The 26,833-nt window shown below is 39.4% G+C and overlaps 2 protein-coding genes and 1 non-coding gene across 5 annotated transcripts in view; 2 read left to right on the top strand and 1 right to left on the bottom strand.

The window, feature by feature from the left end:
- Nucleotides 1-882: 882 nt before the first annotated feature.
- Nucleotides 883-13,098, bottom strand: DENND10 (DENN domain containing 10). 2 transcript variants are annotated; one of them, XM_060241531.1, is made up of 9 exons: nt 12,882-13,098; nt 11,778-11,974; nt 11,051-11,130; nt 8,549-8,697; nt 7,135-7,246; nt 6,859-6,959; nt 5,550-5,657; nt 3,738-3,832; nt 883-2,201 (listed from the first exon to the last, which is right to left on the bottom strand). In XM_060241531.1, the coding sequence occupies exons 1-9, from the start codon at nt 12,925-12,927 to the stop codon at nt 2,025-2,027; spliced, it is 1,065 nt and encodes a 354-aa protein (XP_060097514.1). In that variant the 5' UTR covers nt 12,928-13,098; the 3' UTR covers nt 883-2,024. The 2 variants fall into 2 exon arrangements, with proteins under 2 accessions (XP_060097514.1, XP_060097515.1); XM_060241532.1 differs by having other exon boundaries at nt 11,778-11,994; nt 12,882-12,993.
- Nucleotides 13,099-15,850: 2,752 nt separating this feature from the next.
- Nucleotides 15,851-26,833, top strand: part of EIF3A (eukaryotic translation initiation factor 3 subunit A) — a 32,410-nt gene continuing 21,427 nt past the window's right edge. The window contains exons 1-9 of one of the 2 annotated variants that reach the window (XM_060241529.1): nt 15,851-16,057; nt 20,054-20,244; nt 21,163-21,299; nt 21,609-21,772; nt 22,097-22,296; nt 22,559-22,767; nt 23,242-23,413; nt 23,855-23,959; nt 25,687-25,785. In XM_060241529.1, the coding sequence (XP_060097512.1) occupies nt 16,009-16,057; nt 20,054-20,244; nt 21,163-21,299; nt 21,609-21,772; nt 22,097-22,296; nt 22,559-22,767; nt 23,242-23,413; nt 23,855-23,959; nt 25,687-25,785 (1,326 nt within the window). In that variant the 5' untranslated portion in view covers nt 15,851-16,008. The remainder of the gene's footprint in view (nt 16,058-20,053; nt 20,245-21,162; nt 21,300-21,608; nt 21,773-22,096; nt 22,297-22,558; nt 22,768-23,241; nt 23,414-23,854; nt 23,960-25,686; nt 25,786-26,833) is intronic. The other variant, XM_060241530.1, reaches the window with a different exon arrangement.
- Nucleotides 25,215-25,345, top strand: LOC132574544 (small nucleolar RNA SNORA19). Its single transcript, XR_009555621.1, has one exon. It is a non-coding gene; the product is annotated as a small nucleolar RNA SNORA19 (small nucleolar RNA).

Below are 26,833 nucleotides of genomic sequence, written 5' to 3' on the forward strand. Positions count from 1 at the left end.
ATTAAAAGCAAAGGGTCTAGACTGATGCTGTTTTAGGCTACAGTTAACAAAAACAGCAGGACCTCATTTATGCAAAACATTGGGTCCATGTCTTCAAAGCAATCCAATCCTCAAGTAAAATGAGCAGGGTGGGCAATAGATTCTCTTTTCTTTACATTATACTTTGAGAGGCTAGCCTAAAGTCTTAAGGGAGGTACTGGACTAGACTGCTTGCAATCCCCCCTCATGATTTTGGAAAAAACTATTTCCAAACTACCAGGAAAAGGCAATCTTCTGTAAACCTTGTGCCTCCCCTTGCCCATGGCTGTATCAACAAACTGATGGTCTTACAACTGCAGATGATAAGTCTCTACTGAAACAGTTAACGTTTTGCCTTTCTCTCTCCCTTCCTGTGCTAATATCCAACCTAAACATGACAGCTGTTCTTAAACTAGGCCTGCAGCCATAATATGGGCATTGATTGCATGCTCTGTCCATGGTCCCTGGCATCCTATCATTACTGCTGTACTGATGACACATTAACATGAAGGATAAATGCCTACACTTCAATCAGATAGTCTCAAGAAGGCATGTTGTACAAATCAGCTTGTTGTATACACCCAGCTGTAAAATTTAAAGGTAACCTGAGGTTTGCCCTTTAAAACAAATAAACTTGAGTTTATGCTGTGCAAGGGGATAAAGGTGGAAGTCATACCATTCCATCCACATTGAAGTGCCACATTTACAATCTTAAGTCTTTAGGGGGAACAACAAAAGTTAAATAAGGCATGTAATGATTTGGCATTTAAAGATATGCATGTTTAACTCTCCACTGAACTATTTATGTACAAAGCTGAAACAAACACCCCTGAAAATAGGGGAACAGTGAGGATGCTTACAACCTTTTTAGTATTAACTAGAAAATTATACATAGTTATTTATTTCCTTTTTTAATCCTCCATCTTCTAAACACAATACAAGTTCCTCAATCATGATATAAAAAGGTTTCTCAAATTAATATGGATAGTACACAGCAACAACTGTTAAATTGAATAGTAGTTCAAAAGTGTAAACTGTAGAAATTACTGGATTTTAAAAAAAATTAAGCATACAATTGTTTTCATGTGCTGTAGCCTATCTTTATGGACACTAAAGGGAGTAAATGCAATTCTTATTTTATAAAGCAAAGTGCTCGTGTAGAGACTCCAAGAGTTCCTGCAAAACCCTTGGTTTATAATATGAATTCTATGAATTGTAGAATTTAAAAGCTATAATTCATAGTGCACACAAAAATGTGTCTTCAGTTCTTAACAGCTATTTCTTCAAGTGAGCAGCAGCTTTAAGAGTGCTACTTTTCAGTAGAAAAATAGCTTGGTGCATAAATAGATATTCAACAATACAACCCAGGGAATTTTTGTTTGGGGGGTGGAGGGAAGGGGCAGGGTATCAAAATTAATATTTGCTTTTACATACATATCTGCATACACATCAGGATATTGCTGCATCCCCCATGCACTTCTCTGCTGAATGTTGCTCCTTTCTCCTAGAAGCAGCAACTATTGTGTTTTTAATGCGCACCCACATATAACATGAACAGTGGCCCTTTATCTTTCTTGAAAATTGAGACCAGAGCTTCAGAGCTGGCTGTAAACAACTACCATCAGATGAACAGCTTTATCTTAGTCATTGTAACAGCATTCAAATTTTGTGTCACTTTTGAAGCACCCTATTTATGCTAGAATTTCAGTAGCCTATCAAATATTTTTTCCCTCTTGAAGCACATACAGTACTTCCAGCTCAAAACAAGCATGCCCTTACTTGCTTAGTCCTGGCTAAATAGGGTATTTTTTCTTTTTTTAAAAAATCAACCCCGCTTAATATAAAATCATAAATTGGGGAAAAGAAAACTAGGACTACATCCATTGAGTTCCAGCGTGTGTTCCCTCTGAAGCATAGCTGGAGAAGCTATTTTTTCTGTGATGATCATTTTACAGGTGTATAGAATTTCCTTTTGGAGCGCAATGTTGAGATTCATTTTTCAAAAATCAGATCTTAAGCAGTTGTTCAGCAGCTGCCAGATGATAGAGAAAATTTTCAGTTGCTGGTGGAAATCGCTTCTGTTTCAGTGCCTCAAAGTTCAGTGATGGTTTCTCATCATCATGCAAGACTTCTGTAAGTGAGGCCAGATTTGTCAAGATTTCTTTTGTCTTCAGTGAAATATCCTTTGGAGAAGAACAGGTGTTTTTAAATATACATATATGAATACAAGATAGCCAAATATGTTTCTTTACAAAAGGTAAGACTCACAGGTTTTAGACGTAGCATTAGCATTTCCCCCCACCCTCATATCTGATCAGAGATGCAGCAAATTAGTTCTTATACAGCACTGCTTTTACAAAACAGCAAGAGGTTCTAAAATGTTGTGCAGCAGTTCCATCCCTTAGGTAGGAGGAGGAGCCAGTGTCACTTCCATGGTGCAGTCTGCCTCCAAGTGGACCGGCAACCCAGGGATATGGTCTTTGGAAGTGCTACCACTGTTGCTTGACTGAAGAGCTGAAGGGTCTGTGGAATTCTCCCTTCACCCTGAATTTCAGCTCTTTAATCCAATCTGTCCCTCAGCACACATAATTACACCATTCGGCCATAGTCATTATCGAGTGAAAAAAGTTGGCAGCCCTTGGCACTTCACTCAGGATCACTGACAATGTGACTTATAGTATGTCTCTTCCTCTCTCTGTTACAGCTGAATGGGCAAATTTACGGTCTTAAAAAAAAACCTGGAATAGCAAACTACTATAGTACAGGGGTGGCCAACAGTAGCTCTCCAGATGTTTTTTGCATACAACTCCCATCAGCCCCAACCATCAGCCATGCTGGCTTGGGTTGATGGGAGTTGTAGGCAAAAACATCTGGAGAGCTACCGTTAGCCACCCCTGCTATAGTAGAATAAACCTAGCCCCCTTTAAATTTATATTTTATCTGATGTGACTCAAAATTAGTAAGTCTACTGTGCAGCATGGATTGGAGTTGAGTTATGAACTTCCTTCAAAGCAATACAGCCAGCTACACTGTCAGCCTTAGTTTCTCGTCATTACAATGCGAAACATAACCTCTTCGCAGAAGTTCTGTGGGAAATGAAATAGGAAAGAACCACAGAAGCATCAACAGTCTGATTCTAGCCATGTTCACAGAGAAATCCATTATATTAATTTCTGTGGGAGTTACTTCAATAAATACGCTTATGAATGCATCGAGACAGTGTTGCATAAATTATAGTTCAAGTCTAATTCTCTGACCTTATGTGAAGACTTCAAAAAACAGAAGATCAGTAAGTTGCAACCCTAATTACTGTATCTCATTTTAGATGTGAGTGTGAATGAGTGATGTGATGGAATACTGCATTGTGCAATTGCTTTTCCCAGCATCTATATTCTTGCTGTATGAGGCTGTTGCTGTCAAGTCACAGCCAATTTATGGCAATCCCTTGTGGGGTTTTCAAGGCAAAAGGCATTCAGATGTGGTTTGCCTTTGCCTGCCTCTCGTCATGACCCTGGTATTCCCATTCAAATACTAACCAGGGCTAACCCTGCTTAGGTTCAAAGATTTGATGAGTTTGGGCTAGCCTGGGCTACCCAAGTCAGGGAAAAACAAAGTTGGTTTTCCAGCCTGAGACAAGTACCAGTACTTGCTCTTTAAAAAGACCAAAACCATAATACTATGTTAAAAGATTGAAACAGGTCAGACTTAAAAAACCTAACCTTTACAACTTGAATATTTGATTTGTCTGGGTCTTCTGCAGATTGAACAATCAGCTGACCGATCTCTTTGTGCAGTTTTCCCATTGTCATTGCCTCTGGGGAGATAAGAGAGCCATTGTCATACATTCCACCCCATCAAATTCAGTGAATAGAAATGAAAAGATAATTTATATTTTTGGCAATATGGTTGTCAGAATTGTGGCACCTCCTCTGATCACCATGCCTGTGTCTTCCAACCTATACTACAGCTCTGGCACCATATATTTACTACAGATAATATAGGAAAGAAGCATACTATCCCACCTCATCATAACACAACATACATAGGCTAGCAGAATTCTTCTCACTACTCCATTTTAGCATTTGATGCTTTATGCATTTCCTTTACAATCTAGGTATATCAGGGTTCACAGGCCTTTAAAAGTAACTGGATTTCTCCTGAAGATGACTGACTGTGCTGTGCACATCAGTTTCATTGGAACACACATCCAGGAGGGAAGCCCTTAGCAGTAGGTGGACATACCACACAATACTCTTCAATCAGAAGGTAGGGATGAGACTGGACACTTCCCCCAATCATATCCATCAGCAACAGACAATCCTAACTTCTCAGAAGTCTGCTAGGCTCCAATAGACTTGGTGAAGCTTTTCTGCTTATGAAAACAGAAAGAACATTTCACCAATTGGCTTCAACTAGGTGGGGCCCATTTGTGGATGGCAATCTACAACTGGATTATCCCCTCCACTTTCTCCCTGACTCAAATCTTCTGTGTGTCCCGCCTCGGGACTTGGCCAAAGGGGGGGGCCAGCTCCCCAGTCGAGGTCACTCCCCCCTGGCCAACCCCCCAGCTGAGCCCCGCCAGTGAAGGGTCCCCCCCGGCGGGCACGGGGGCCACCCGCGACACCCCCACTCACTGCAACGCGGCCCGAGGCCCGCGCCAGACCCCACGGCTGCCTGACATGGAAGAAGCTGACCGGCCGCGAGGAGCCGCGGCTGGCCCGCAAAGAGCCAATGAGGCCTGCCCCAATCCACAGCGGCTGGTGCCGCTGAGCCCCACAACCCAGCCCACCAGATGGCCAACACGAGAGCTGGAAGAAGGCACCACCCCAGGATGCCAGGGATCGGAGTCAGGGCTTATGAAGAGGAGCGGGGCCAGCCCGGGGAGAGGGCAGGGGGGAAGAGGTGGGGCTCCAAGGGGAATAGAAGGAAGCCACGCTGAGAAATCGTGGAGGAAGGATGATGGCTATGAGTGAAGGGCTGCCTGCTCAGAGAGACACAAGGAGCCCTAAACACCACCAGCGATAGGAGTCTGGGTGACGCAACCCCTCCCCTATCCAATTGAGACCTCCACAGCTGGCTTTGAAGGTCCACCGGGAGGGCTGGCCGCCAGGGGACCTTCTAGGGGGCAACAGGGGTGCGCCGTAGTGTAAGCTCTTAGGCACTCCAGCAGGCTAGTTTCATTATCATTCTATTTTCTCATCAACTTTCAACTCACAACATTCTGGGGGCCCTCAAAAAGTTTTAAGTGTGTGTGCTTAATTTACAAATTAATATTTTTATTTTACTTATATGTTTATTTAATACATTTCTGCATGCCTGGGTAATTCCAATTGTGTAGCAACAGTTTACTCCTTTTGTTGCTTTTGTGACAGCCAATCCAGCCGAAAAGCAAGCTACAGATGGAATAGGTAAATTACAAATTTGAGTTGCAGCCCAAATCAAAAGTCAAGATTGTGGGACATTTTTCAAGACTAAGAAGTTGTACCATTTTGTACTTCTAAGACAGTACAAACAAATTGAATAGAACAAACCTTTTGCTTTCTGAGAAATGGTGATTTCACTTTCAGCTAGATTCACGTATACATCATAAAGGTCTAGCCTGTTGCTGACTTCAGAGTCTATAAATCCAGCAATGTAACCTGATCAGCAAAGATTAATCATAATCATTAAGAAAGAAAAATTTAATAGTGTGTTTTAATTAGAAGGTTGTTTGCATTATACTTGTCTTAAAGCAGAATACCGATATTGAATTTTCGCCGACTTATTGAGTTTGACACCCCTGTATACAGGATTAAGGGAAAGGATGCGCGCAAGGAAATATCTTTGTACTGTGGATGTTTGCAGGATTAAAAATTTGGAATCTAGCAAACTACAGGAACCTAAGAAGAGCCCTGCTGATCAGATCATCTAGTCTAACATCCCATCTCACCTATTCCTCTGAATATCCAACAACAGGCCTGGAGGCTGAGGCCTTCACCTGATGCTGCCTCCTGGTATCCAGAGGTTTACTGCCTCTGAATGTGGGGGTTCCTTTTAATCACCATGGCTAGGAGCCTCTGACAGACCTATCCTCCGTGAATCTGTCTAATCACCTTCTAAAAGCCATATATGCCTGTAGACCTTCACTGCTTCCTCTGCCAGTGAATCCCACATTTACACTACATTCTCTGATGATGAATTCTACATTTACACACTCTGTGTAATGAAGTATTTCCTTTTGTGCATTCTGAATCTACTGCCCATCAGTTTCACTAGATGTCCTCAAGTTCACGAATTTAAGAAGAGAGGTCTCTTTGTCAACTCTTTCCACCTTGTGCATAATTCTATACACTGCTGTCATGTCCCCTCTTTTCTACATATAAAAATTGCAGACTCTTCAGACTTTACTCATAGTGAAGGTGCTTCAACCCCTCAATCACCTTGATTGCCCTCTTCCATCCTTTTTCCAGCTCTGCCATGTGCTTTCTAAGGTACAATGACCAGACCAGTGCATAGAATCCCAGATGAGGTCACACCATAGATCTATACAAGGGCATTATAATGTCAGCCATTTTATTTTCAATCCTTTTCTTAATAATTTCCGAGAGAATATGCCTCTTCCCCACCTTGTGGCATACTAAATTGAAACTTTCATTGAGCTATTTACTGCGACCCCAAAATCTCAGTCTCAGTAAATTCATTAGCTTATACTTGAAGTTGGATTTTTTTTGCTCCAACTATATTTGAAAAACAATTGAGAAATCAAGATAATAAAAATGCATAGCTGTTTGTTCTGCCATTAAACCAACAAAAAAATTCAGCTACTGTGTCCCATGGATGGCAAAAATTGTTCCCCAATACCTGGACACATCTTTAATGCTTCCAGCTCATCATCATTTAAGTGTACATATGAATGAAGGATAGACCAGTCTTGCCGATGCCATGCTAACACAGGCAATGTCCTAAAAGGAAATGAAGTCAAAGTTGGGACAATGCTTTGATTAACGTTTTAGCATATGACACTAAATGGTTTGGGTTACAATTCATGAAAAGAACATACATATATACAACTCACAGCCATAGAACTGGCTTTCAAAAGAAAAACAAGCACATATGAATCTTTATCTGTTGCTGTACCTTGTAAACTCCTGGACAGCTTCTATTCGTGGATGATATACCACAATTCTTTTCTTTAACATGACTGCAGTATAGAGGATGACTGTCTCCATTCCAAACTGAGATATTATATCTAGAACCAACAGAAGAAAAAGCAATTTCAGTAAAACATGGCAGCAAATTTCTATGTAAAAACTGGCAAGAATAAGGAACAACTTATTTTAATTGTAAAATAACTCACATGACCACAAGAATGAAGAATTTACTCAGCAATGACTCACAAGAGAGTGCTACAATTTATGTTGGCTGCAAGTTTACATTACAATTTATATTTATACTGGATTGCATCCTGTTTTTTGAGCTACTCAAGTTAGTCTTCTGTGGATTCTCTCCTCTCACTGTAGAACCACAGCAGGGTTTTAATGGGGAAAGTTCTGTTCCACAAGCACTGAGCTCATGATCTAGTCCATTAGCTATCCATTATCTTTTTTAGCTTATAAACATTCTGGGCTCCTTTACCAGATTCAACCTACTAATAGCTCACATAAACTAAATTATTACTTTTTCTACATTAAGTTCCATTTCTTTCCTATTCAACAGAGTTATGTTTAACTTAGCTGAACTGTCATTAACGAGAATCCCCAAGTTCCAAGATGATTGATGAGTCCTAACCTATCAGTTGAAAAAAATTCAATTAAAACCCAGCTACAGCTTCCTAGACAGCCCTGGGGAATAATATGCACATTGTAGCAACAGCAAGAGGAACTGTGATATGTCTTGTCTCTGTCAGCTAAATCTCAGATCACTGCATGGCTAAAAAAATCAAATGGGTTCTATAATAAAACACTTTATCTTATATTTGACATTTGATTATCCAGAATGCACGGAGTAAATTATATCATCCAGAGAACAAGATCCATACCTCTGTGTCTTTGGACATACGGACCCTGCTCCTACCTCAGTTTGTCTCAAGCTGTTGGGATCTAACTCAGCCAGAGGGCACCCAGGCAGCTGGCCCATTTGCCTACTCATTGTGCAGGATGGCTCAGAAGAATAGGGAAAAGCCATGTCAGGCATGGGAGATGCTGCCTAATGGGGTAGAGTTTAGTTGCTGAGGATTCTTCAGAGTAATTTGGCAAGGCAGAGCAACATGTCTCTGTATATGGCACTTCTAAAGATCTGGCAGCCCAGCCCCCATTCTACATGAGTGCTTCTAAGGATGCTTATGCCTCATAAGCACCACATTTAAATGTTCAGTAAATGTTACTATGCTTTATGTAATGTGCTATATCCACAATTTCAATACAACTGGCATTTCAGCTGCAATATTTATTTGCAAATATATCCCACTGAAATAAATTGAAATTATTTTTCAAACAAACGTGCTTAGACTAATGGGCTAAATTGCAATAACTTCAGAAGCATTTTCCCCCACCTTTGATTGAGCCTGTGAGATAAGCTTTTCTGACATCAAAATCTTTGCTTAGGAAAGAGCCATTTTCTTCACTCTGGCAGATTCCCTTTGTAAGAACAGAAATATAACTCTCCATCATTTTTACAGGACTTCCATATTTCAGGTATATTCTGTAAAATAAAACAAGTCTCCACCTTTTTAACTGTGCACAAACCCCGCCCTCCAAGAGGATTTAAAAAGTGTTTGCTAGGACAACTGATCTGGCATAAACTACTTTATGCCAATTAAAGAATTTCAAGACTTTAACACAAGTGTATATCTCTCTGCACTTTATGGCTAAATCATAATTACTATTGAATTCCCTGTTTTGCAAGTCAGTTATAATTGTGAAGCTTAAAGACAAACTTTAGTCTAAGTGACAAGACTAAGTGGCAGTCCAAAAAAGACACATTGCATTTGGATTAACCACTCTATTTATTTCTTATGTTTTTCAAGTTCTGACCATAGGACTAATTGGAATACGCCACTTTAAAAGTGCTGAAAGGAAACCGATACACGCTACATCACAATAGACTATTATTGTAGGGTTTAGCCCAGATCTAACTGATATGGTAAATCTGTGAGAGCCATATCACTTGCGAATGAAAATGACTGAGACCGATTTCCCACTCACCTTATGCCGCTCACACTTTCCTCTTCTCAGCAGGGCTTCCTCCCAATTTCACACTATCTGCCCCAGGGCTGTAAGTAACGTCAGAGTTTCCACGTGGCAAACAAACTGGTTTTTAGAGGTTTCTGTATGCTGTGCGAAAACACCGATGTTACTTGTAGCCTCAGGGCAGATAGTGTGAAATTGAAAGGAAGCCCCACTGAGACAAGGAACATGAGAGTGGCGTAAGGTGAGTGGGAAATCAGTGTGAATGTAATGTTGAATGCTCTCCCATACCAATCTAAAATTTGCTTCACAAAGAAAGCAGGCATGTTCATTTATTTACTTTATAGTTTGCTTTTCTCACTGAGACACAGTGGGAAGAAGGTTGCCATCCCAGCCTAATTCCAGGGATTCACAGAGGATTTTTATTTTGAAATACTACAGCATTCAGTCACCACCCAAAGTGCCAAACAGAATTGCAGAGAAACAGTTTTACCTTTTCAACAAGGTTTAGATGTCAATTCACTCATACCCCACAGAGGTATATGGGTACATACTACCATATTTACTTTATAATAAGGGCTCAATCTAGTTCTGTAGATTGTATGTGGAATACCACAAAGCTGAACAGAATTTTGCCTACTTCTTTCCACCCTTTCCATTCAAATGCAGAAAAATGCATGATTTTTATGCATGTCCCATATCCCCATTGTATTTCCCATCCACTTGAATTACTCATCATGGTCTGGAGCAAATAGCTACACAAAGGGAAGCTGGGCAGGGACATGGGAGGTGTGCCTGCTCCTATCATTTATGAAAATTGCCATGCCAATTGCACGCACTCATGATAGCAAAGGAACTATTTCTCTACATGATCACTGTGACCTTTAACTGATCTATGTACGCCATTTAAAAAAATTAAAAGTCGAGCATTGATTTAATAAGTTATTTTATAAAAGCAATTGATCCACTAACAAAAGTTTGTTTTGACAGCAGTTTTAATAGGAAAAGTACTTTACAATTTTAATTTCACACAATGTTCTAATGTTTACATTTGCAATAAAAGGAAACTAAATGTCACAGCTTTGTAGCAAATGTATATCTAAGATTTTCAAAATTATTAATTCTCGTGACAATAATTGCAATGACTTCCAAGTCAAACTGATATTGTTTATAGTAATACATGCTGGAAGACTTTTAAAAAAATCATCTAATGATATAATTCTCCTTTCAGTGTGGTTCTGGCGCTTTAACATTACTGTAAAATACTTTTGTAAATAGAGTGATCATCCAGTTTATTAAGCAATCACATGAATTTTAAAATTGATCAATCCTGCATAAACAGAACAATTGTTTAAAAGAAAAATGCTGCTGTTATTCACACATGATGCACACATGGCCCAGCAAATGACTTCTCAGGAGGGGGGGAAAGACCTCTTATAAGATTGCCTTTTTGTTGTTGCTGCTACAAGCAGCAGTATTACATGTCTAAAGTGTGGTTCATGTCAATCATAACAGCAGCAAAAACAGGTCACCCACAAAAAAAAGAAAGAAATGAATTTCTATACACTCAGAAGACCTGAAGTATGTATGAAAATATTACCATAATAAATTAGCCAAAGAACTCTACCAATGCTACACACATAACAAGATTAGGACTGATCATGTTCTACAAGACACAATGTTGAGAGTAGCTGAGAGCCAATTAAAACAAAACACACACACACACAAAATAGTCCTGTTCAAGCTTCTCCCAACAACTTCTCACAGACCCCCAGATTTCAATTAATTAATGTCTTAATCAAATGGTTAAAATTGATATGTTGATTAAATATTGCTAGTGTAGTATGATGCAAAGTTGTTAGACATACCTACAGAGGATCCTAGTGAAGGCTGCATATTTCTCTGGATTAAAGTCTTTGGTAGTCAAGACAATGGAAAAATGTGTTACCTACACATTAGAAAAAAAGCTCTTTTTACTAAGTGATTCCATAGAACACTAGACTGTATTAATACACTTCCATTACATCAATGTCAGAATCAGATGTAGCACAGTATTTCAAAGAAATACACTATAGAGAGATTTTGACAAAAATAAGTTCAGTGTTTTTATAACCGACTACATTCAAGAGTATTTTTCCTCCTTTTCTCCATTAAGCCCATGAGAACTGCAACAGACCCCCCTTCCAAAAAATAAAAATAAAGGATCAGGAATAAGATAATTTACCCATAGGACATATGTTAAGTTTACTGAAGTTTTCAAAGGTGGCACACAAAAAGCCCTATTATTTTTTCCAAATACAAAAGCAAGATGCAAGACTGTAGAAACACATGCATTAAAGAACATTCAATTTTAATCAATTTGCCACATAAGTTTGAGCGCATTTGCTTGTTTAAGCAAATTTTTAACCATTTTAACTATACATTCAAATGCATGATGACATAGATTACTCATGGTAAAAACTATGTGTTTAAATCAAAACATATAAAACATGAACGGATACAAACCAGAAATCATAACTACCTAACATTAATTAGACTTATCACCAGTATCCAATGATGTTAAGTCAAACCACTTTCTTGGGATTTCACTCCTACCTTTTTCAAGGCTGAAGAATCTGGAACTTCCATGGTTGTAACATAAAACCATGTCAGTTTGTACTGACCAAATACAAATGTGTGAAGCTTTTTGCTTTCATCTGTAAGGCAGCATTTTCTCAACAACAGATCCCTTAATTCAATTGTTGTAGATGGATAACACCAAACCCACAGAGCATCTCCATTGGTATCTTTTTCTATGGTGGAAAGATGTTCACTGTGAGAATGCCAACAGCAGCAAGGAAGTAAATTGATTGGTTAATCAGGGTTCTTTACTGCAATCACCTTAACAAGCCCATTTCACACACACTGTCAACTCATTTTAGCTTGTACACATACTTGTTAATTAAGACAATGTTTATTTTCTCTCATATTTTATGTATACATATAATTATATATACACATAGATGTGTGTGATGTTTACATAAAATCTGCTATGGTGTATTACTTACGGTGCTCAGGCCAAATATTTTGAAGTAGGTTCATTTAAGAGCAACAGCAACAATTCTAGATTACCATCCTTATTCTCAGACGCACTACCAGCCATACAGGAATTAATGTTCCCCCCAAAAGGGTATCAGTACAGGTCCTGCAACCAATTTATAATATTGGGTTTTCTATAACGATTACCAGGCTAGAGGTAAGATAGCAACCCCGCCCGTCCCCGCTCCCTCCCATTTTAGGGCTTTTTGTAAAGTAGCAGAAGTCCACAAGTAATGCAAGGCGATGAGTAGCGAGTTTAGGCAAACTCCACTGACATAAAGGAATAACCTCATGCCCTGGTTTTCAGTAGCTACCTTTCCACAACCTTTGCTACATTCATGTATAAATACACAGTGAGCCTTTTTGTCTGCATTGTCCTAAAAGCAAAGGGTTTAGGACCACCTAAGCAGATAAAAAGGAGGAAGATATTTTTCGTCCTAAACGGGAAACAAGAAACTCCGCCCCCCCCCCCCCCCCCTACATCTGCACAGCACCTATCGCCCATTACCAAAGCATGGAGCTTTTTCAATCAACAGGGGAAAGAGACGGAGGATACGAGCTTGCCTTTCTCAATCCGCGAGCCTGCAAAGTAAAGCAGAGACTAGAGACGTGCTTGCTTACCAACCAGTCCCACACCCAACAGCTGCTGAGCTTCAGTCTCTGCCATCTTTCTCCTCTCAACCGGAGCCCAACCCTCTTCTTTGAACCGCCCACTTCCTTAGTGGCTGCCTGGCCAGGGAGATAGAAAGAGGAAAGCCGCGCACGCCCTCTGGCTGTTGGCGAGGTCTCGGAGCTCCATGTTGTGCCGGTTAGCGTGGTAAAAGCGCAAAGCGGGGGCGTTCTCTCGAGCGCCGGCGGCAAATTAATAGGTTTAGTTACTGTAACTGAGGTATTTAGCGGGAAATATATTGCGGTGTCAAGTAGATGCACACGAAATATATGTATTTGCAGAATCCGTACAACCTACGAAATTGTTCGTTGTTCTGACTTGATGACTTGTACTAAGTAGTGAAGACGCTACTGTATTGTATTACAACTGTATTCCATTAATAAAGAATTTGTGGGTGACAGACTTTAAAGGCAACAGAGAGCTCTTGTAGTTGTAAATCGCTCTTTTAACAACATTCCTGTCTGACATAGAGATAAATAGCGTGCAGTTGCATACCCACCCATCTGTAACATGGGGCTTAATCACATGGGGCTTAATCACCTTAATTAAGGTGATAACACTCAACTACACTCAGGGTCGCGGACAGAAGGAGCCTGGGGAGGACCAAATTGTAGTTAATGTGTTTTAGCAAGATACCTGGGGAGGACCAAATTGGAGGGGGACAACCCAAGTCATCTGGAGGTCCCTTGAAGCCAACGTCATGTGCATCCAACTGAATGTCTTTCAATTTATTTTTAATGTTTTGGCTGCAGCCACTAGGAAAAGGGAAAGGTCCCCTGTGCAAGCACCAGTCGTTTCAGACTCGGGGGTGACGTCGCATCACAACGTTTTCACGGCAGACTTTTTACGGGGTGCTTTGCCATTGCCTTCCCCAGTCATCTACACTTTCCCCCCAGCAAGCTGGGTACTCATTTTACCAACCTCAGAAGGATGGAAGGCTGAGTCAACCTTGGGCCGGCTACCTGAATCCAGCTTCCGCCAGAATCGAACTCAGGTCGTGAGCAAAGAGTTCAGACCCACAGACCATAAGTTACCTTTTATCAAGACCAGCCAAAATAACACAAAATATGCAGCCTTTCAAGTACGCCCATGGGGCGTTTTCGCACTGACCTTAATCGGCAGCGATGCCCCTCTTCACCGCGCAGGATCTGTGCGGATTTCGCACCAATTGCCGCGGAGCACCGGGAAGAGCCGGAAAGTCCCACGGCTTTTGCGGCACAAATGGAAACTGGTTTTTGGTGGTTTTACATTTCATCAGTAAAAATGTAAATCAAATTGACTAAAACATGGAGCAAAAAGATTTCAGGCTATGCTCTCAAATGATTGCAAAGGAGTAGCTGTATTTGCTACAGCAAAATAAAACAGATATTCAGTGTAGCACCTTAAAGAATAACAAACTTATTTCCATATGTGCTTTCATCAGTTACAGATAACTTCCTCAGATATGATCTTAAAGCCTGTGCAAGCAGACTTCTATGTGTGAAAAACACATAGAAAATAGTATAGGAATGGGGGGAGGTGATATCAGGTTGAACCTTTGGTCTTATGTGAAGTAGTGGCAATTTTGCTTACAAAAGACTGATGGAGAACTTTAAAAGCTTGTGTACAGTTTATGATACTGTCGTTGAATAAACAGCATTATGTTACATGGTTATAAAAAAATCCCTCCACTTTAGACTTCTTCCCAGCCTCAATACACCAGAATGTTGATAACTACATGGCACATTGCCATAAACTGGTCTAAAACTGAGTTCCCCCACAAAATGGAGACATTTGCTGTTAATCACTATATCTGACCCTAATACGTTGCTACCCACAACATAGAGGTCTCTTTATAAATTAACCAAAGGAGAGAAAAAAACCTCCAAAGGCTGGCCTGATGTGGGCTGGAAATATTCCAGAAAGGTTCCAGCTGTCAGTTAAAGGGCAGAGGGGGTGTTTGTGCTCAAGCCTGAGAGGTTAGAGAGTCCTGGAAAGGAAGATTTTGAGGGCTGTAGTGAGGATTTCCAAATTGTTCTCTAGGAAGCAGAAGGGTCACATTTTTCAATAGAAAACATTTTTTTCTCCATGCACAGGAATATATCTGCATGTACAATTACAGAAGAGGTTCCCAATCTTGTTCAACCTGCAGATGCTTTGGGATTGAGACTAGTGGGTGCTGTGGTATCATCTCCCAAACAATGGGAGGGCTTGCACCCTGCAGTCACAGGGAGAGATTTCCCTGTTCAGAAAGTCTATGTCTGCATGAGATGTGAATGAGTTTAGTGGATTATTTGTCAGCAGGTGGCGAGTGATCCAAAGCCTCCTGTTTTGCTTTTCTCTGCTTCGCTAAAGACAGCTGCTATTGTAATTCCAAAATTCAAGAACCAAGTGAATCGTGGTCATTGTTGGTACCAAAGAATCCTTATGGTGTTAAAAATTTTCTTGGAATCACATTAGGTACCCGATGATATAGTAGTCTTATTACAACTAAATTAACTTCTGTCTGGTCAGTTCTGGGTTGGGAGACGTCCTGCTAAGTTGCCTTTAGTTCTATGCTAGACAAGAGGCATAGTAAATGTATTTATTAGAACTAATGCTCCTAGCAAGGGAAAATTACTTAAACCAGTAGCAGGCTGTACGATACGCCATCTTAACATTGTAGCTTCAATATAATTTATATTTTACACTAAAAGGGATTCTTTACTAGGTTATCGTAATGAGGAAACTAATAAAATATTTTTTTTTATCTCCGAAGCCACGGAACATCTCTGAATGACATTGGAAAATCAAAACAAAATATAAATTAATAGCTCCTGCAATCAGAATACTTCAGGGACAGTGACGGGTTCGAAATCACGCAACGAACAACAGTGCGCAAATTATTACGCGAAGGTCAAAGACCAACACAAACCTGAGGTTACCGCACATGCGCTCTTCCACACAATGAGGCCTCGCCGGAGCCCGAGGAAGCTGCCTCACTTCCGCACACGTTTGTGCGTGGGGACCACGTGACACCCTCCCTTTCCGGCCTCGCTTGCTGCCTTGCTGGGCGCTCCTTGGGGCTTGCCTGCCGCGTGAGGAGAAGCCGTCGCCATCATGCCGGTCTACTTCCAGCGGCCCGAGAACGCTCTAAAGCGAGCAAATGGTGAGTGCGGGTCTCGGTCGGCCGCTGGCATCCTGGCGAAGGTCGCCTCCGGTTCATTTCGACTGCGGTCCACACCCTCCTGAGTTTCAGTATGTTGAGTTAATGGAGGCTGAGGCCTAAGCGCGTTTTTCCCCCCTCCCGCCTATTAGTGCTGCGCCTCTCCTTCTGCCCCAGTTTCTGTGGCGGAGTGGGAAAGGCAGTGCCCGGTGTCTGCCTGATGGAGTCCACCGCCGGCAGCTCCTTAATTCGAGGCAAGGCCGTGCTGATCGCCGATCATCCTGAGGCCCCTGCCTGCGTTTCGAACGGAGGCCTTCCTGTGCCAGGGAAGAGAGTTGGTGAAGACAATAAATGTGCTTTGTTTCCGCATATCTGCTACAGTAAAAATGCGTGCAACGTTTGTCAAGGATGGTAGCCGGTTCGTATTTTACACTACCGATTGAAAGGTCGACTTCCCGTGGCTTCATCGGCCCCTCCTCCTTTGATCCAGTTCATAAAAAGATGCGTACAGCCCAGTTTTAGATGTTGAAAACTCTGATCACACTTGCAAATCTTTTTCTTTTGGTGGTGAACCTGCTAAGTCTTTCCTTTACATAATTATTAATTTTTTAAAAGCTTAGGTATCAGTCAGGTAGTGGACAGCACTGGCTAGGACTGGATATATTTTCCGTGAAGTGTGTGAAACAGCAGATGAGGATTTAGAAGGAAATAATCGTTAGGTCTTCTTGCTTTCTAGTGTAGTTGAGTAAGCTTTTATTGTTTGGCAACTGCCTTTGAGAAGCGACAAAAGTGTTCAGAGAATTGTTTTATCTGAGGATACTTTTGTCTGCAACTGGAAAATGTAGTTATGTTCTTGAAAAATTTAGGTTAAATAGAGCAGAGCTTGGCGGGTAACCTATGTAGCTTTAAACCAGTACTTAGTAAGTTCACAGCTGTTAGACTTGACACATCCTCCTTACTTCAACTTAATAATTGGTTTCACTGAGTCTACAAAAATACCAGCAACATAAGACTCACACCTTCAAGCTAGTATAATGAAACATAATTGGTGTTAAGAACAAGCTTTAAGTGGCAGGGTTGAGTATCATAAAAATGCTCCCACCAAATATTTTAACTCAGGGTAGTTTCATTAAAGTAGGGTGTAATATTATGCTTAATAAATAAATAACTGGGTACTCTTAAGAATAATCCCAATAAGAAGAAATTCTGACAATTCCTGTGGAAATAATTCATTTAAAAACCATTTCAATAAACATGGTTGTTTGTTCACATCATCACTGTTGGAATTACTGAAACCCTCATTGCCCAGACTGTCACTTCCTGAATTTGCACACCTCATCTGATATTTCGCTATGTTGTTTCCAGAAGTACAAATGTTAACAATTTTTCATGTCTTTAAGTTGTTTGTTTGAAAATAGATCAGAATTCTAGTCCAGTAACACCTTAAAGATATGCAAAATTTCAAGAGTTTAAGCATTTTGAGTCAAGCTTTGTCAGCATTGACTTATGAAAACTTATACCCAGGAAAATTTTGTTGATCTCCAAGGTGCCCATGGGCTTGAATTTTATTCTACTACTATGGGCTAACCCAGCTAGCTGCCTGAAACTGATGTTTAAAAAATAGTGAATATTAGGTTAACTAGGATTTTTTTGACCTTGAAGTTGATTTAGAATCTGTAATTTCACTACAGTGACTGTGGAACCAATAATCTCTTGATTGCATCACTGTTTAATGTGAATATTGAAACAGGAATGCACATCTCCAGTCACTGAAGGCCACTGGTAATAGTTCCATTTTGCACTTCCCAATACATGGAAGGTGGGAGCAATGAACATATTATGTAGGGATATCTCAGAAGCCTTGGGCAGGCCTTAGGTCTCCTTATATTTTGCTACTGCAATGTGTGAATTTTTCTTATGGTGCCATGAGAGAACCTCACAGTTTCTAACCATTGCTAGCCTTGTCTTTCCTGGAAATTGGAGTGCTACTAGCATGGTTAGGTGCAGTGGTATGGACTCCTATTGATCTGAGGATTTTAGTGTTACTCCAGAAATGCAGTAACATATCTGTCACCATTGTAATGCATAAAGGGAGTAGGAGGAAAAGGTTGCAGTCAGTATTTGAGATTTCTCTGTGTGGCCACAGGCTGTTATTGAACCATGGGTTGTATATTAATACTTCTAAAATATATAGGGATGCACTCTAAAAATAAGTAACAAAAATAAAAATAAATTGTATAGAAAGAGTGGAAATGGGAATTTAGAAAGTGTATAAATCCTATTTCTTGTTATTCTGTAGTCTTTGATAGTGCTGTCATTTCACATTGTTACTGTTTCCTTTTATACCAAACAACTATTTTAATAAAGAGCTCAATCATTGAACAACATTTACATTTTCTGGTACAAAACACAAAATGCAGAAAAACTTGTCTTTGAACCAGTAATATGCCTGCTTTAATTCTCTTCCAAGTAATGTTATAAAAGCAAAGGAAGAATAGCAGGTTTTTCAAGAACAAGAAGTTGTTCAGCTCTTAAGTTAGTTATGACATGAGATTTGTCAGGCTACATGCAGATGCAGTTTTTCAGTGCAGATCTCTGAACCTTCTTGGACTCTGAAATTAATGGGACAGGATTGTTGAGAGAATAAATACCTTTGTTGCGTTTGTCTCTTTTGCCTGCTGTGTTTGACAAGATGCTTGCTAACATGTGGATTGTTACAGTTGTAGGGGCACTCTAAGATTGCATTGGTTGTAGAGCTACTAAATTTATCACTAGTTCTAACAGGTTTTTTTTAAGTGAGCACATGTTCTCAAAAGGGAGGGAAACAATCTGTAGCTCTTCAGTGATAAAAAAATCTGAGAATAGTTTAAAACAACAAAAAACAAACTCCTTGCTCATTTTGTAAAACATGCATCAGCTCTAATGCAGCCTTTGTGTTTATAATTAAAGCCAAATCTTGCTTAAAACAATTTCACACTACTTGCTTTATGTTTCTAAGGTATTTAGTTTCTTCAGTTTCCTTCAGACTGAAAATTTTTCTCAGATTTCAATGCAATCCTGTTTTGTCTAGCAGTTCGGAATTTTTTGGAATTGGTTATCTTTCTAATGTTTGAAACTTTTAGTTTGAAATGAGGCTACAAATGATGGCATACCCCCAAAATCAGTAGTGTGGAAAGAAATAAAGCTCAGTGTGTACACTGCACTTCCCCTTTTGAAAGCATGAATTTGTTAATAGGAAACAAGTATTTTCAAGGAATCATTCATTTACAGAGTGGCTTCTCTACTGTCCTTATATCCACATACTATGAAATAATCTTTCAAATGGTTTAGGTCCAGATTGGAGTTTCTGTACATGCAAGGGATTGTACCAGTGCAGTGTAAGTTTCCTGTCTTCCCCTTTCCAAACATTCCCAGATGTCCCTCCCAACCCCATTTCTGAAGGAATGAAGTCCCCCAGAAGTTAAATGCTAAACTATAGTTAGTCTGCTTAAGCCTTTTCTTAGCTGTGAGATTGCAAAGCAGGATACAGTGCAGCTCAAGCACAACTTCTAAGAAAGGAGCCACCTATGGACACTAGCTGAGAGGAGGAAGAAAGAGTAATTAGACAAGAGCATGGGTTCACTCCAGAGAGAATCTGCAGTGCTAAACTCGTGGTTTTTTCAGCCTTTCAGATTTTTGTGCAAGTTTGTAAAAGTTTGTGACCTGTTAATATAATTCAAAGAATAAACTCCAGTTTACAAAGCGTTTTCATACTGGCTTTACGGAGGTGACTCTTTTTTTGCACTAACTATGTAAGTGTCCTTGATTTGATAACAGCAATACTCCCTATTATAATTATTTTTAAATTCAAAGTAGATTCTTGGACTTATCCTATCCTAAACCACAGGAGGAAATGTTGTTAAGGCACTCTGGGTCCTCATCGGAGAGGAAAGTGCAGCGTACATGAAATAAATAAACTATTTGGAACTGGCTTTGATCAGATGTGTTTCTCCCCCCCAGAATTTCTTGAGGTTGGGAAGAAGCAACCTGCCCTTGATGTTCTCTATGATGTTATGAAAAGTAAAAAACACCGAACATGGCAAAAGATCCACGAGCCGATTATGCTGAAGTACCTGGAGCTCTGTGTGGACCTCCGCAAAAGCCACCTGGCAAAAGAAGGGTTGTATCAGTACAAGAATATCTGCCAGCAGGTAGAAGAACTTCAAAAGTTCTGTTAACAAAAGGAGGTTAATAAGATCAGGATTTGTAGATGTTACGGAGAAATGTACATGTTGGTCCTTTAGTGTATAGAAGATTTGTCTGTAAACACTTGCTGTTTTAGGGAACTCCTGTTCCTTTCTCAGATGCTGGAATGAAGATGATGAACTGTCTATGATGAAGACAGCTCATCATCTTCAGCTTCTGAGAAAGGAACAGGAGTTCCCTAAAACAGCAAAATTTTATTAGAAGGACATTGTTGCTTTAATGCAATTTGCTGAGTCTTTCCATGAATCTGTACATGAGGGTTTCATTGTAACCCAATGTTAATAGTGTTTAAATTTCCTGTACTATTTTTCACCGCGCAATAGATTTTTTACATTTTCAGCCTTTGTGAGCATTTGTGCTTTACTTTGGTGCCTACTATATAAATGATTCAGGTTGCAAAGACTACTTTCCCTTGGGGTCATTGCAACACCCAATTCCAAAAATGTTGTAAAACCTCAAAGTGAAAAAGAACTAAAATATATTTTCCAATATTTTGGGGGTCAATGATTATGATTATGATTATGCATAGTGTTTTCATTTTGTGTTTTCATTTCAAATTATGATTATGCATAGTGTTTTCATTTTCAAGCCAAGTCTTTTGGGGGCCAGATTGACCCCATTTTCCTTATTGATGAAACTCAGACTTAAATAAAGGCAGTGGGGAGGGAAGAGAGGGACTTCAGGGCACTGCAGTTCACTGAAGAGAATGCATAACAGGATGGTGCCTTTAGAAAGCTTTAAATGGTTAAACCATTGTTTCCTCATGACTCCGGGGTCAAAAACACCCCATATTCCTTAGAAGGGTTAAAATACTGACTCTCATGTTTAGGCAAAGCTAGTTTAATGTTCCATTGTTGATGCAGGTGAACATCAAGTCTTTGGAAGATGTAGTCCGAGCCTATTTAAAACTAGCTGAAGAAAAAACTGAAGCTGCCAAAGAAGAATCTCAGCAGATGGTGCTAGATATAGAAGATCTGGATAATATTCAGACTCCAGAGAGGTAGGAAACTGCTTTAATTTTTGTTACGGGGATTATTTTTGTCTTTTTATTATTTTTGTTGGGGAAAGGTTAGCCAGCTAAGTTGTGTCCTTAGGTTGCACAAAAGGCAAACATTAACCTAACAGCCGATTCTGACATTCTCTGCCATTTGCTGTAAAGTCCATTTCAGGCCTACCTGAAACAATTGTTACATCTCCGTAATTCTGAAAGATGTGTTTAAACATGATGTAATGTAACTGCATTGTGCTGTCCTATGTACATTTTGGGATGCATTGTATGGCATAAATATTCTTTCTGTTTCTCAACTAGTGTTCTCCTAAGTGCTGTAAGTGGTGAAGACACTCAAGATCGTACTGATCGGCTACTTTTGACACCCTGGGTTAAATTTCTATGGGAGTCATACAGGCAATGCCTGGACCTTCTCAGAAACAATTCCAGAGTGGAACGCCTTTACCATGATATTGCACAACAAGGTAAATTGGAATTACAGTGAAACTTATGCGGCCTCTTTAAAGTAGAGGTTTGAAAGTTTTGAATCTTTGAAGTGTGGCTTAATTATATCTATAAAATTTAATTCATCAGGTGGTGCATGAACTAAAACTTTTTTTAAAAAATCAAATCTGTATTTTTTAAAGAAAAGGAACAATTGCAATTTCATAATGCATGCCTTTTTGTTGCTTTTCAAAAGTAATACATTTTTCTAAGATGTTTTCAAGAATTGATACATGCTTGGTTTTAGCATGTCAAAGTATCTTTTCAGCAGTTAAAATATTTAATATTTTGAATAATTATTGCAGCTTTCAAGTTCTGTTTGCAATACACTCGTAAGGCTGAATTTCGTAAACTCTGTGACAATCTGAGAATGCATTTGGGCCAGATTCAGCGACATCACAATCAGAGTACAGCCATCAATCTCAATAATCCAGAGAGTCAGTCCATGCACTTGGAAACCAGGCTTGTACAGCTGGATAGTGCTATCAGCATGGAACTATGGCAGGTGTGTATTTGTGGCAGTGGCATCCCTTATTTTATGTCCTCAGCCTCATAACTGTAAAATCTTTTTTCATGCTTTGTTAGCTCCAGTAGCTAAGAGAGCTTCACAGATTTAGAGTTTACAGCATAGCTCTAAACACAGTTGGATATGAGATTATATATAGGAGTTTACAATTAAGTGTGCTTAGATTTTAGTAAACTTGCATCATCTCATTTCTTGCCTTTTGCAGCCACCACTGGTGTAACATGCATTTTCTCCCTTTCAGGAAGCCTTCAAAGCAGTGGAGGATATACATGGACTGTTCTCATTGTCCAAAAAACCTCCAAAGCCCCAGTTGATGGCAAATTATTACCACAAAGTTTCTACTGTATTCTGGAAATCGGGAAATGCACTTTTTCATGCTTCCACTCTTCATCGTCTTTATCATCTCTCAAGGGAAATGCGAAAGAATCTCACACAGGATGAGATGCAGAGGTAGGCAAATATTTGTGTTGTTGCTTATAGTAATACCCGCATGATATGTTACAGTGTGACCAGCTTGAATAGCTGAGTTTGTGCCAAGCTCATCAGAGTTTTGGGAGCTCAGCAAGACCAGCCATGGTCAGTAGTTATATGGAAGACCAAGAAAGACTGGGGTTGCTTTGTTGAGGAAGGAAATGGCAAATGATCACTGCCCACCTCTTCCCTTGAAACTCCCCCATGGTGAGGTTGCCATTAATTGGCATATTAGTGTATTAGAAGCTGCATTCTAAATTTCTAAAAGATCTTTTTAGGTTTGGTGTCTGGAATGGAGGTCTGCTGTGTAGTCCTAAGAACACTTTTCCTGGGAGTAAGCCCAATTGAATAGATCAAAGTAGAATTGTACTTCTGGTAGTGTAAAAGGGGAAAGGTAACTAGGGAGTGAAGCAGTAATATTCTTAGTGTGTTTCTCTAATGTTTTGTTGGCAGGATGTCAACAAGAGTCCTCTTGGCCACTCTCTCAATTCCAATAACTCCTGAACGAACTGACATTGCTCGTCTGCTGGATATGGATGGCATAATTGTTGAAAAGCAACGGCGATTAGCAACACTTTTGGGACTTCAGGCTCCTCCAACACGAATCTCTCTTATTAATGATATGGTACTACATTTAGATTATCACTTTTAGGTTGTTTGTATCCTAGGTCAAAAGGCACCTGAATGGCACTTGGGAAAGAACCAAAGAATATTGTTAAGACCACCGAAATTTATTAAAAGCTATTGGTTTCTTTAGTTCTTTCAGATTTTACTTTATCATTGTAATTCCAGTATATCAGGGGTGTTATACTGGCTAGAACTAGAGTTCTGTGTCTGCAAGGGAACATAATTCATGACTGTGTGCTTGCTTCCTTGAGAAATTTAACTGTAAAGGTGACATTCTACACATGGTTGTAGCTAAAGATGTGTGTCCCCATCATGATGCTTGCAAGTGAAAAGTAATAGATTGTTTAAAACAAAACTTGTTTATATTAATATTGCAGTAATGTTAAGAAATATTCTTTAAACAAACAAAACAACAACCTTTTATCATATTTTTTCATAGGTGAGATTCAATGTAGTACAGTACGTTGTCCCAGAAGTGAAGGAACTTTATAACTGGCTTGAAGTAGATTTTCACCCACTGAAGTTATGTGGTCGTGTTTGTAAGGTAAAAAAAGGGGGGGCCTTTCCTTTCACTTGCACATAGTCCTCCTTGAAATGGTTGGGTGGAACATTGAGTGTTGTTTCATAATATTTTTCTCTGAGTTTGTTATTAAAAAGAGGTTGTGTGTGCATGTGTGAGTGAGTTCTGCAATTTAATGGGGTTGACTAGTGTGTATGTGTGGAATACTTAACACTTCAGTGCCTTTTTTTCCATACTGCAAAGTGCTCCCTTCCCAGCTGCTTTTATCTCTTTTGGAGAAACTTGGGTGTCCTTGTACATTTTTCCTAGCAGATATAAATGCTGCTTAGAGATAATGATTCTTTGAGTTTTGCAAATGAATTTTACCAGGCAAAGATTGAGGATTTAAATAGCACCTACTAGCTTCTGCCCTTTTAAAATCCTGTTTCTGAAGCTGCAAGTGGGAAGGAGAGAATCTGTGTCACACACAGTTCCACCAAGAGAACTTCTTGTTGTTTCTTATTCTGTTTGGCCTGTGGCTATTTGTTTAACGTGTTTGATCATAGCTTCTGTAGAATTTGTTTTGGTGATTAGACATGAACTCTCGCTATAGAAATTGCTGTTAAAGGTCTTTTTTGTCTTCCTTTTAAAAACATATACTATTGATTTTACGACACTATATAAACAATATTCCAGTTTGAAAAAATATTTCTAATGTGGCAGGGCTCAACAAATCTCAAGCGCCATGTTACCTAAAAATTTCATCATGGTGCCTCATATGTTCATTTGTTTATTATAAGGGCGTCTTGGTGATTATCAGTAGAAATAAAATGTTTATTTAAGTGAGGAATAGAAGTTAGCTTTTTGTTGTGATGAGAACACTACACTATATATACATAAATTTAAAAATATGACAAGCAACTGTGAAGAGTTTAGGATTAGGTTTTATGATAGCAGTAATTTTAAAGTATGGTAATTAAAATATAAAACATTGAAGACTGAAAATAAGTCTGGCTCCTAAATTTTTGGGGTGACTCCTAAAACTGAAGAAAATTTGTCAAAGCCTGCATTATGGATTAATATGACTTCATGTACATACTGCAAAGTATGGAACTACCTGATCATACAAATTTAAAATAGCTTTTGAAAGTACTTCATTGTACTAGGTGAACTGATACTGTTCTCAAGAAAAAAATCAAGTCTGTATCTGTGGTTCATTGTGCCATCAGTTATCCAGAAAATTGAATAATTGCCTGTTAGTGGAGATCTGACGAGAGAGTTGTTTGAATTGTATGGGTTAAAGCACATTTCATTGTCTTTTTCTTAGTATCTTTTAGAACAAAGATATTTCTGATGTGCTAGATAATGAATGAAGGTAAATTAACAGTGTGGCAGATGTTAGTCATCACTGTCAGTCACCTTCAAACAAAATTGAACTTAATGTATACATTGCGAAAAATTGCAAAGACACACTAGGGATTGAACTAAAGAAATATTTTCTGGCCGCCTTTTAAAATGGCTAATTTTGATCTTGAGAAAATTCTCATCATCTCAGAAAATCTGATATGTGTCTTTTGTGATGCAGCAAAAGTTTTATTGGCCAAACAATGTGAATTTGTAATCGGAATGTTAAAATGATCCCTGCAAGCGAGCATCTGGAAAGAACTGCTTGAGGATGTGAGTGGGATGTGTGTGCAGTACATTCAGAACATTCAGAATGATGCATTGAACTAGCCCTGGTGTCTTCTAAGCCTCTGAATGATTCTGTGCAGGTTCTAAATTGGGTAAGAGACCAGTCTGAAAAAGAACCAGAACTGCAGTTGTATATCCCTCATCTGCAAAACAATACCATCCTCAGACTGCTCCAGCAGGTATGATTACAAAAACAATGTTTTAAAAGTCATATATGTTTGTGGTAACTTTTTCCTCAATTTCTTTGGATTTTAAAAAATCTTATCAAGTGTGAAAGTGTAGTTCTGTTCTATTAATTCAAGTCTTTGAAAGAGATCCTTATTTTAGATGCACTTATGTATAGTGGATTTAACTAGACTGTTGATTAGTGTGTCAAACACTTGCTTTTGATACCCAGTTTCTTAATTAATTCAGCAACATGGCTGTTGCAATTTGTGATGGTTCCATGCTCTTCCCAGTAACATCTGCAACTTCTGCCCAAGTGGTTAGAGCAGCAGTGTTTGCCTTGCTGTGTGTTACTAGTGTGATTCCTATCAATGTGATCTGCCCTGCCATGCAGAGAAGTTACGTTGTCATCAGAAAGCAATATGGGAACTCTAGACAGCAGTAGCTCTGTTGTTTTGGTTACAAGGCTACCAGGCCTTGCTGAGTGACTGGTGAGCGAACTGCTTTTGTCTTGTGCGCCCTATTGTTAACATAACAGTAAAAGCCTGAACTGGTGAAAAAATAGTTTGTGACTGTTTGCTGTGTTGTGAATTGTCTGTAAGCAACACAGAAGTATTGCTTGAAACCCATATAAAAGGATCATTGTGTGCATTTCACACATGAAAGAGCCAACACCAAACCAATCAAAGTACTCTTAATTGGCTCATGTTAATCCTCCACCACTCAACAGGAAGAGCACGTAGAAGGCAATAGTCAGCATCATCTCAGGTTTTTTTTTTAACATTTGGTAAGAAGTATTTTTAGCCATTAAAAATACAACTGGTTAAAAATCATTCATGGATTCTGTATGTCAGACATTTTTAAATTCAGACTGCTTCCTTTGGATCTGTGCAGTACCAGTGATCTTTCCTGCTTTCCCATTTCCTAGCAGCTTCTTGTGAAGCCCTAAAAGAATACTAGATGTTGGTTGACCCATACAGATAAAATACAGGAGCATGCAGTAAGGTGGAGAAGAAGAAGGCAAAGTTGCCATTCTGCCTACTGCATCAACAAAGCCTCTTG

The sequence above is a fragment of the Heteronotia binoei genome, chromosome 6 (genome assembly GCF_032191835.1).
Source record: "Heteronotia binoei isolate CCM8104 ecotype False Entrance Well chromosome 6, APGP_CSIRO_Hbin_v1, whole genome shotgun sequence".
Lineage (NCBI taxonomy): Eukaryota > Metazoa > Chordata > Lepidosauria > Squamata > Gekkonidae > Heteronotia > Heteronotia binoei.